Source organism: Balaenoptera ricei, chromosome 8 (assembly GCF_028023285.1).
Source record: "Balaenoptera ricei isolate mBalRic1 chromosome 8, mBalRic1.hap2, whole genome shotgun sequence".
Lineage (NCBI taxonomy): Eukaryota > Metazoa > Chordata > Mammalia > Artiodactyla > Balaenopteridae > Balaenoptera > Balaenoptera ricei.
The window spans coordinates 70882861-70893412 of NC_082646.1; the positions used below are offsets into that span (position 1 = coordinate 70882861).

Genomic DNA, 10552 nt, shown 5'->3' on the forward strand with positions numbered 1-10552 from the left:
TTGCCAATATCAGTTGGAGATTTTGCCCATAACAAAGATGGTAGCTGAATCGATAGGGACAAATTATCAGTGTTTCCAGAATCAGCTCTAGAATCATTAGAGATGGAGCAAATAAAAGATGTCAAGGGGTCATTTAATTCACCTGGTTTTTACTTCAATGACTACTCTCAAGTTCTAGAATTATTTCTACCTTTGCAATTTTTTTTTTTTATGCCGCACTGTGTGGCTTGTGGGATCTTTGTTCCCTGACCAAGGCCCTTGGCAGTGAAAGCATGGAGTCCTAACCACTGGACTGCCCGGGAATTCCCTTTATGATTTTTTTTTCTCCCTTTGGAAGAAAGAAATCCCAGCATGATACTTCTCTAAGAAGTCTCAGCCTGATAGATGGATGGGGTTGAGGAACTAAGGAGAAAAAGTTATGTATCTCTCAAAGGGCCAAACAAAAGGAAATAGGTTCAGGGACAGGCATCTCTTGAGGTTGATTAGAGATCCCCACTATTTGAACTGTTTTAGTACTTCAAGGCAGGGGCTATTTCATAGTAGTGGAGTCAAGCACTGAGAGTGTGGCTCTGGTGTCAGTTAGGACTGGAAGAGATTCATACCCAATCTGGAGAGACGTTTCTCCAAGCAGATTAAGAGGGATGATTGGGAAGAGGCCCTGTAGTTTCTCAGAGCCCCATCATTGAGAATTGGGAGGACGTTGGAAAGGCTTGTTAGAGGGCTGAAGGTGCCTAAAGCACTTAAAGGTATAACAATCTCTTTTCCAGTGTCCTAGCTTTTTGCAATAATAGCAGAAACTAGGAGGGTTTTGTTTTTGTTTAGGGGTTTTTATTTGCTGGAGTTGAAGAATTTTAGCGTGGTTTATTTGGTTTTGTTTTTTGGGGGTTTTTTTGGCCACTCCATGCAGCTTGTGGGATCTTAGTTCCCTGACCAGGGATCGAACCTGGGCCATGGCAGTGGAAGCGTGGAGTCCTAACCACTGGACAGCCAGGGAATTCCCTAGTGGTCTTTCTTTTAGGTGAATCATCTAGAGTGCAAGAGAGCAAGTTTGTCAGATTAACTAAGTCTGGAGTGGACATATTTTCCCATTCCATCCTGATCCTTTTTACTAGAAGGGAAAGGTCCTGGTTCAGCCCATTAATAAACATAGAGTTAAAAGCTACCCAGGTGGAATAAACATCTGAAGGAAGACCAGAATTTTCTTTAAAAGTAATCTGAAGTCAATTGTAATAGTCATGAACAGATTCATCTGATTTTTTTGTGCAAACCTAAATTTTGCTGCAATCAACAGGCTTTGGAGAAGGCCTAGGAGTTGCTCCATGAAGTTGCCTAGCAACTGTCCAAGCTTGATCGTATAATAAGTTAGCAAGCTGGTCTCCCAGTTGTGATTCTAGAGACTTTCAGGATTTTCCCAATTAGCAGTTTTCATGCAGTGCTGGGCCAGGCCTTTACCAACAAGCATATGAACTAACTGATTTAAATCAGAGAAACAAGGTTGACAAGTTTGAAAGACTGTATTAAATTCCTCAGCAAATCTGTGAAGATCTTCGGTTACTTTGGGAAAATATTTGACTGTGGCTCGCAGTTTAGCTTTAGTCCAGGGAATATAAGAAATTCAGGGTTTAGCCTCTGGATCCTCAGAAGGCTTAATTTTGAGGGGACAGGTTCTGATAAGTTCAGAGGAAAAAGGAGTGGGGAGGGTTTCAAAGAAATATGAAAGTTCAGCGAGAGAATTAGTAAGGGGGAGCTGAGGGTGTAGAGAAGGTGTGGGCAGTGTAGAAGGGAAGGAGGGAGATGGTGCCGGAGGTGAAGCCTGAGCATAGGGAGCCAAGGAAGAGGAGCACGAGGCTTCCGAAGCCATTCATCTTTCTTTAATTGCTTGTTTGCCTCAGTTAATCTTAAAATCCTATTTTGCAGAGAGGCAATTTTAGGGTCCTGGTGATATTTGGAGGCCTCAAAATACCAATCAAAATAGGCATTTCATTCAGTTTTGGAAATCTTAGAGCTATGGTAGTCCAATTTGGTTTTAAGAAAATTGAGTCTGGGGATTTCAGAAGTTCTCCATAATGCCCATTGATATTCTAAATTGTCTTTGGTTAAGTCAGTCCATTTTGTTAGAAACGCGTGTGAGGAAGGACAAATGAACAAAGTTATATTCTATTAAACACAAAAATTCTATTCCTTGCAATTTGGGGTCCAGACTAGGAATATGACCAGTGGCATTTCATTTCCTTTCCTGAAATGAAGAGGACGATAGTAACTAGCTAGTGATGATTCGGGGACCTGGTACTTTGATAATATTTAAAGGATAATTTCAAAATATCAGAATGTTAGACATAGGGTTAAAAAAAATTTTGTGCTGTTCTTCTTAGTCACAATCAATTTAAACATATTGGTGTTACTCAGAACCAAAAGATATTTTTATAACAAGGAAGAAATACTTAACTTCATTTATTTAGAATCAATAGAAATAGAATTATTAAAAGAGCTCTTAGATGAATAAAAGTAAAATCAAAATAATCAATTAAAATTGCTGCTATCACAGCTAGCAATAGATTACACATAAAGTTTGGTAATATTAGAAATATTGGCACTTAATCTTAATAGAGCTTGAAAACCTTAGCAGCATGTAATGTTGTTGCCCTATGCTGTCTAGAGCAGTGCTCTGATCATATCTGTTTTCACTGGGGTTTAGCTTTAATTAATACATCCACATCAGCTTTGTCTGCTTCTCCAAGACTTTTTTGATGGCTCTCAACCAGGACATTGTCTTCCTTTTTTCGGGGTCTCTGGGAACTACCATCTCTGTAAGCTATAGAAGTTCCGAGAGCAACAAAGTTGTGCACATCCTGCAACTTCTTACGCAGCCATTCCACTCTTTCCATGGAGCTCAGATGCTTGCCCAGGTTATGCATAAACTGTATTTCACTCACAGATCTCTTCCTAGAGGGAACAGAATCAGAGAGGATCACTCCATTAGCTCCCCTCTTCCAAATCATAAAGCCAACCTTAAAAATCCAATTCCCATGCCCTCACCGTGCAGAACAGGCTATGGTACTTACTTAACAGACTTCCCTTCCGATCTTGCAAGAAAACAAACCGCGAACATGACAACCATTACTTTAACCATGTCTTTTGTAGACATCATCTTCACTAAAAGAAAAAGCAAAATGGAGGCATTTAAAATACTTCTAATATTCCAAACTATACAATTAAATTTATAGTAGTTTATATTTATAATCATACAACTTTGTACAGAGTGTGACAGTAACTAATTGGATTGTTTTTCATGAGAGACTTTTGGAATCAGCCTCTTTATTTTACAGTATATATAAGTATATATTATGTATACGGATAATTAGTATATATCATGTATACACACAATTTGACTTAGAAATTAGACAGATTAGCTTTACTTTCTTAGGTATCTTTTTGAGAGTTCTTGTGCAAGTTTTAATATATGAATTTAAGCTACATGAAGAATGAAAAACCTTATTGTTTAGAATTTCCTCCCACATTTTGTGTTATGACTAAATACACAAGAAGCTTGAAAATGGCTACTTCTTATTTATTTATTTATTTATTTATTTATTTATTATTTTGGCTGTGCCGGGTCTTAGTTGCAGCACGCAGGATCCTCGTTGCAGCATGTGGGATCTTTAGTTGCGGCATGCGTGCAGGATCTAGTTCCCCGACCAGGGATCCAACCTGGGCCCCCTGCATTGGGAGCGTGGAGTCTCACCCACTGGACCACCAGGGAAGCCCCTACTTCTTTTAATTAGGTAAATTGTCAACAGTGTTTGTTGACTTAGCAAATCTCTTTTTCATAAGTAAACTTCCTTTCAACACAATGATAAACATAAATGCCAAATGAATAGGCTCTGATTTAGAGATTTTTACTAAATTAACACACACTTCTCCTACCATTAAAAAGAATGTGTCAAAGCATTTAAACATCATCTAATTGATTACTTGTTATATGAATTTAGAGCTTTGACTCCATATAAAATGCTTGTCTGTATCTTATCTTTTCAGATTATTTTATTAACAATTTTGTTTGAGTATAATTTTTAGTACTTTCCTCCTTTGCTTTTAAGCTTTTCATCTCAAAATAGAAAAGTCTTACCGTAATCTGCATTTCAACAATTGCAAAGCCTTTTATCATAGACGTGCCTTTTCTTAATACTTAACATTCTCTGTTTTAACATACACATAGGGTGGCTATGTACTCATATTTTAAAGGGAAACTGCATCATTTAGAAGTAGCATAAGGAGCATTATAATCTACTATATTTATTTTCACTGTGCAATATAAAGCTATTGAAGGAGCAACAAATGAATATTCTTCATTTTTGGTTTGTGTTAGAAACAATCATTGTAGCCAGAGGACAGAAGCTTGGGGGTCCTATTCTAGCTTTGTCACATTCACCTAATGCCTCTGCCTTGCTTCCTTGTTCTTAATAGAGAGATGAGGTTCTTACAAGAATGTCATTTAAAAAGCTGAAAAATGGTTGTAAAACATCCTTCAAATTCATGTACAGTTTTCAGAATAGAAAATTAGAAAAGGCTTTATGTAAAGGGAATAAATATTCAGCAGTAAAACTGAGTTTCTCCAACTATAGTACACAGATTGAGCTCTCTATGAGGATATTCTGGAGGAAAAATGGAATTTTAACTCAGAGAAATAAATTTACATTGATTATTTAAATCAGAATTATTCATTTCACATTAGGCTGTTTTATTTCAAAATTTTAATAAGATACCATTAAAGCACATCATGCCAAATTTTAATTATTTTTCATGTAATTTCAGATGAGTTTATAAAAAGCAAGGCCTCTCAAAAGACTTTAATCACAAAAATAAATGATTTAACAACATTTTAGCAGCATAAATTTATTTTTTATTGCAGCATTTTTATATTAAATATCATTCAAACCCTCCCTTAACATTTTACCTTGAACGAGTAGCATGACATTAGTAGAAAATGGTACACATTAAATAATTGCTTGATCATAAAAAAGAACTCATATGAAATTTAAAAGAGAAAATAAAGATTACTCACCACACAATGTCTTAGGACACGATCTTCTTTCAGGTGTATTAGCAGCTGATGCTTTCTCAAAGTTGAGTAAACCTGAGAAAGCTGATGAATTGAGTTGTAGACCCTTAAATGTGACTTTTATATATAGGTCTTCCACACACCAAGAGAAGCTTTTTTATTGTTACGGATGACGTCACTCCTAATTCTCTGAATTTTAACTATAGGATCAGAGCAGCACACACACTCCCATGGGGCGGTGCTCATTCCTCTTAAATTTTAGATAATTGGATATTAAAAGGAAAACAGTGTGGGGCTGGGAAAAGGATTTATGCAAAAATTTCTAACAAATAGTGAATTGTAATTCTGACTGGATTAGTGAATTTATATTACAAAAAAGACTGACTTCAGAGATTTATGGTAAAGTCATCACTTATTTGAAAGTAAAATCTGAAAATAAGTATATTTCTTATAACCATAAAATTGGTACAATTATTATGAGGATTATAATGAATCATATTACATTATGCTTATTTTACAAGCCATATTCAACCAATCCATATCATTCCTGATCATCTTTCAAAAAAATAGGTATAGTGCTTTTCTTAAAGGAAGTGTTAAAAATGTTTTGAGAATATGCTCTTAGTACATAATTAATTTGAAAGGCTTCAAAAGTGAAATTATTTAAAAATTCATTTAACTTACATTTTATCTCTTTTTATTTTAATTTGCAATAAAAACATTTGAAAAGCAGTAACTGTATGCCAGACTTTACATATATCATCCCACTAAGTCTTCACAGCAATCCTTTAAAGTAAATACTATTATCTTCACATGAGGAAACTGAGGTTTGGAAAATGAAGAAGATGGAGTTCAACAAAGGTCTTTATGATTCCAGAGCTATTTTAATTCTTACTACCTCAATTTCCCCTTCGAAATGTAGCCCTTCTTTGAACCCCAGTCTTCCTGACTCTAATTTGCCTAACCCTTTGCAGACTCTTTGCCAGGAGTTGGGTCTTGTTTCTCATGTTCCCCACCTGGTGATGGAGGGCCTGCTCCAAAACCTAATAGAGGCAAGATGCCACCACATATCTGATTTCAAATATTGCTACAGCCTTGTCTCCATCTATCGATCAAAACCCCTTGAATCCCCTTGGTATATCTAGGGTTCGTTTAGGCAGCTTGCCTCCCAACTAAAGCCCCAGAATTGGATCAGTTCTCTTAGCTCTGCTCCTACCCAAGCTTCATGTTATCCTCTTTCCTGCTAACTCTTGCCAAGCTTTGACTCTACATCAAGTAAGAGCCAGTCCAAATTTCAAATACCTGTACAGAGGCTAGAATGAAAGATATGTGTTAGTGCTGCTCTGAGAAATCCTCTACACTGAGCAAATCTCATTTGGAGTAGTGTCCCAGGCTCAGTTTCAGAAGTCTTAGAGACAAACTGCAACATGTCTGGAGGATATGAACCAGGTTGGTGAAAATGTTGATAAACATGACATATCAGAAGGAGTTGAATCAAACTGGAAAAGTCTGGAAAAGAAAAGACTTGGGATGATGATGTAGCTGTTTTAAATTCTTTATAGAGCTTCTATAAGGAAGAAGGAATATCTTCTGTGGTTTAAGAAGGACGGACTGAGTCCAACGGCTAAAGATTACAGGGAGGCAGATTTGGGCTCAACTTGGATATCATAATTGTCAAAATAAAGAATCAATTACCTTCCTAAGTAGTGAGTTCCCGATCACTGGAAGTGTTCAAGTAGAAGCTGGGTGAGCATCTATCAGAGATATCATAGAGATTCATACAGAGCAGAGAGTTGAACTAGATAACCAGGAGGTCCCTTTCAACTAAAAAAAAAATCTATTGTTTTGATCCTTTAAAAGACCTCTTCTGATGCAAAGTCTAAACCTGATGTTTGTGTACCATTTTTTGTTACGCTCTGTTAAGAAGTAGAAGAACTGGAAAAACAAATGGTTTTATACACACATTTTTTGATTGTTATTAAAAGGCCATGTTTAACATTTTAATTTGGAGATTTTTCCCACTTCTTTGGGTAAGTTTGATATAATTGACAGCCTTCCAGGAGTAATGCACACTGTTTTCACTGTCTTCCTCTTATTACAATTATTTAAGAATAAACTGCCATATTGAAGATAACCACATTATTAAACTAGTTTTACAGAAAAATAAAGAAAACAGACAAAGCTTATTCATTCAAAAAGTGCATTGAGTATATACTAGATATCTGCCAGAGGCTGTGTTAATCACTAAATGATTGAGACATGATCCTTGCCCTGAAATTTGACATATAAATTGGAATATAATATAATAGACGTTATAATAGTCATATTAACAGAGGCTTATAAAAAGCACAGAGGAAGAAGTGACTAATTTCCCTGTAGTTGTTGCAAGCTGTTTTCCTGAGAAGCTTAAGTATTCTCAAGGATGAATGAGTTTTCCATCAGAGAAGGTGAGAAAGGACAAGAAGGAACAGCATGTGCAAAGGCATGGAGGCAATGAAGACTGAATACACGCTAGTGGGAGGAGAGGGGAGATGGGTAATGACCCTAAAAAAAGTAAGTATGGTACAAATTATGGAAGGCTTCTGTGTGTATGCCTAGGAGTTTTATCTTGTAGTCCTCTCTAAACACATGTGTGCATTAGTAATATTTTGTGTCCTTTGGATTTTGTAAAGTACTACTTTGACCTTCCCACAAAGAAGAGACACAGCTGCCAAGATTTGGCACATAGTTTATCTGAACCATCAGCCTCTGGGACTGTAGACATTAGATAGAAGGAAACCATTTAGGAATAAGAGGGCTAAGGGCTATGTGGGCACAAGAGACTGATGTCAGAGTGACAGAAAAGAGCTGAGCACAGCTTTTTCCTTTGAAAAGCTCAGCCTTTCTTAGCACTCTCAAGTTCTCTGAAGCTAGGGTCAGACAACCTACTGTATTCCTCCGCACATTTGGTAAGGATAAAGGGCCATGTGTTATTTCCCCTTGCATTATGGGAGGTTTAATTTGAGACTGATAACTTTTTCCTTCTGTTTGCTCAATAGGAATTAGTATGGCTTTGGGGACTTAACATCAAGAAGAAACTTCCAGCGCTGGGAAATCCAGCTATAGTTCTCCTAATTCCATGTTTTGTCAACAGATTAATTGGTGACTGTCTTAACAGTTGACCTACTCTTTTGCTTTAAGCTCTCCTGTGGGCTATTGAGCTACTGAATTCTTAATCTGTCAGACACAATTTTCCTCACTCCTACTCACCAGCCCCCAGATGTTTCTGTTGTTAGAGACAATGAGTAAAAATGTTTTAAAGGACAGCATATAATAACTGCTGAATTTTCCACTTGTTTTTTATAATATTCACTTCTTTATTTTTCTTTCTCCATAACCTTTATTGATGGATATTGCAAGTGTGGTTCTCTGATAGGCAGCGTTTAATAAGCCATTGATCTCTTTATATGTATGAGCTGTTATAAACCCTGGGATACATTATACCTGAGCAGCCCCTCAAAGATGAAATATGCAGCTACCTTCACAAGTAAAATACTACTTGTTGCTTTTTGTCCATTCTATCAGTGAGTGTCCATCCCTGCCTGTATTCCTTCTCCATGTTTATGTGGAATGGAGGAGTGTTAAAATGACATGCACTGTTTTCACAGTTAGAAAAAAGCATCTCTGCAGGTGGGGACTGAGGGTAAAAAGATTCTGGATGCCTGGGATGAGAGAGTCCTAAATACAGCAAGGAATGTCACAGTGTAAACCAGGGTGTCACTTGGGGAAGCCTTGGGATCTTTATTGATTGAAAAGATTTCTAGTTGTGCAGATGCCTCTGTAATGTTCTCATGACATAGGTAAGCACTGGAACAAGTCCTTGAGTGTTCCTCATTCAAAAGCCCCCTGAGATTTAATTGTACCCTCTGTTTCTTAAAGAAATGGAGGTGGGGGGGGAAGTAGGCTTTGAGAGTTTTCATTTTTATTTTCGGAACCATAAGGAAGTTGGACAGCCATAGCAATTTAATGAAGAAGTAAAGTCTCACATTTTTAATGACCCTTTTCAGTGAGCTGACCAGACCACTGATGTCACCACTAATTCTAAATATTCTTCTTTTATTGTCTCGTAAATATACTTTTCAGACCAAGTGTTCTCATTTGGAGTATAGACAATATGTTTTCCTCAGTAAATGTGAATCTTCCCTTGGAATAGATTCTTAGTTCTGCTCCATTTTCCCCTTACCCTTGGTAGAATATTATATGCAATTTATGACATCAGAAAAAAAATACAATGTCTTTCACATCCCTTCCCAATAGTCAACTGGAGCCAATAGTCTGTGTACCTTGATTCTTTCTTTATGTTTTAAAATAGTGTGGGGAAAATAAAGCAGGACAGGGGGTATTGGTTTCCCATTAGTGAAGCTTTAAGTCAAATGATCTGGGTGTTCAGAGTCTGAGTTAGGAATGCCAGCATGTCAATCCAAATTACCATTTCAATCCAACATAGTAAAGATTTGTTGAGCACCTAAAATCAGCCAGTCTAGAAACAGTAGCAATTTCCCTGCTCACAATCTTCTCCCTGAACTTTTTTTCCTGTGATTTTTTTTAAGTTAGAGCATCTTAACTTTTCAGATCTCAAATTCTACATCTCAAAGTAGAATACTGCCTTCCCTCCTTTTAATTATTTTTATTTATTTATTTATTTGTTTATTTAGGGCTGTGTCGGGTCTTCGCTGCTGCGCACGGGCTTTCTCTAGTTGCAGTGAGCGGGGGCTACTCTTTGTTGTGGTGCGCGGGCTTCTCATTGTTGTGGCTTCTCTTGTTGTGGAGCACGGGCTCTAGGCGCGTGGGCTTCAGTAGTTGTGGCAAGCGGGCTCAGCAGTTGCGGCTCGCAGGCTCTAGAGCACAGGCTCAGCTGTGGCGTACGGGCTTAGTTGCTCCGCGGCATGTGGGATCTTCCCGGACCAGGGCCCGAACCTGTGTCCCCTGCATTGGCAGGCGGATTCTTAACCACTGCACCATCAGGGAAGCCCTGCCTTCCCTCCTTTTAGTTATGAGCTTTCAGAGATGAGCTATCATATGTGAAAATGTTTTGACTGTAAATGGCATTCAAAAAATGCATGTTGGGGCTTCCCTGGTGGCGCAGTGGTTGAGAATCTGCCTGCCAATGCAGGGGACACGGGTTCGAGCCCTGGTCTGGGAAGATCCCACATACCGCAGAGCAACTGGGCCCGTGAGACACAATTGCTGAGCCTGCGCATCTGGAGCCTGTGCTCCGCAACAAGAGAGGCCGCGATAGTGAGAAGCCCGTGCACTGCGATGAAGAGTGGCCCCCACTTGCCGCAACTAGAGAAAGCCCTCGTACAGAAATGAAGACCCAACACAGCCATAAATAAATAAATAAAAGTAAATTAAAAAAAAAAAGGTGCTATAGAAGCACTTAAAAAAAAAATGCATGTTGAATCTAAATCTGAAAGGAAAGTGTCCCTTGCCCATTCTCTCACATGCGTCCAC

The 10552-nt window shown here is 37.9% G+C and overlaps 1 protein-coding gene across 1 annotated transcript; it reads right to left on the reverse strand.

Annotated features, from left to right (window-relative positions):
* Positions 1-2681: 2681 nt before the first annotated feature.
* On the reverse strand, positions 2682-5278 carry PTH (parathyroid hormone). The gene is made up of 3 exons (XM_059929560.1): positions 5203-5278; positions 3063-3153; positions 2682-2943 (listed from the first exon to the last, which is right to left on the reverse strand). The coding sequence occupies exons 2-3, from the start codon at positions 3146-3148 to the stop codon at positions 2682-2684; spliced, it is 348 nt and encodes a 115-aa protein (XP_059785543.1). The 5' UTR covers positions 3149-3153; positions 5203-5278.
* Between the last annotated feature and the right edge of the window lie 5274 nt (positions 5279-10552).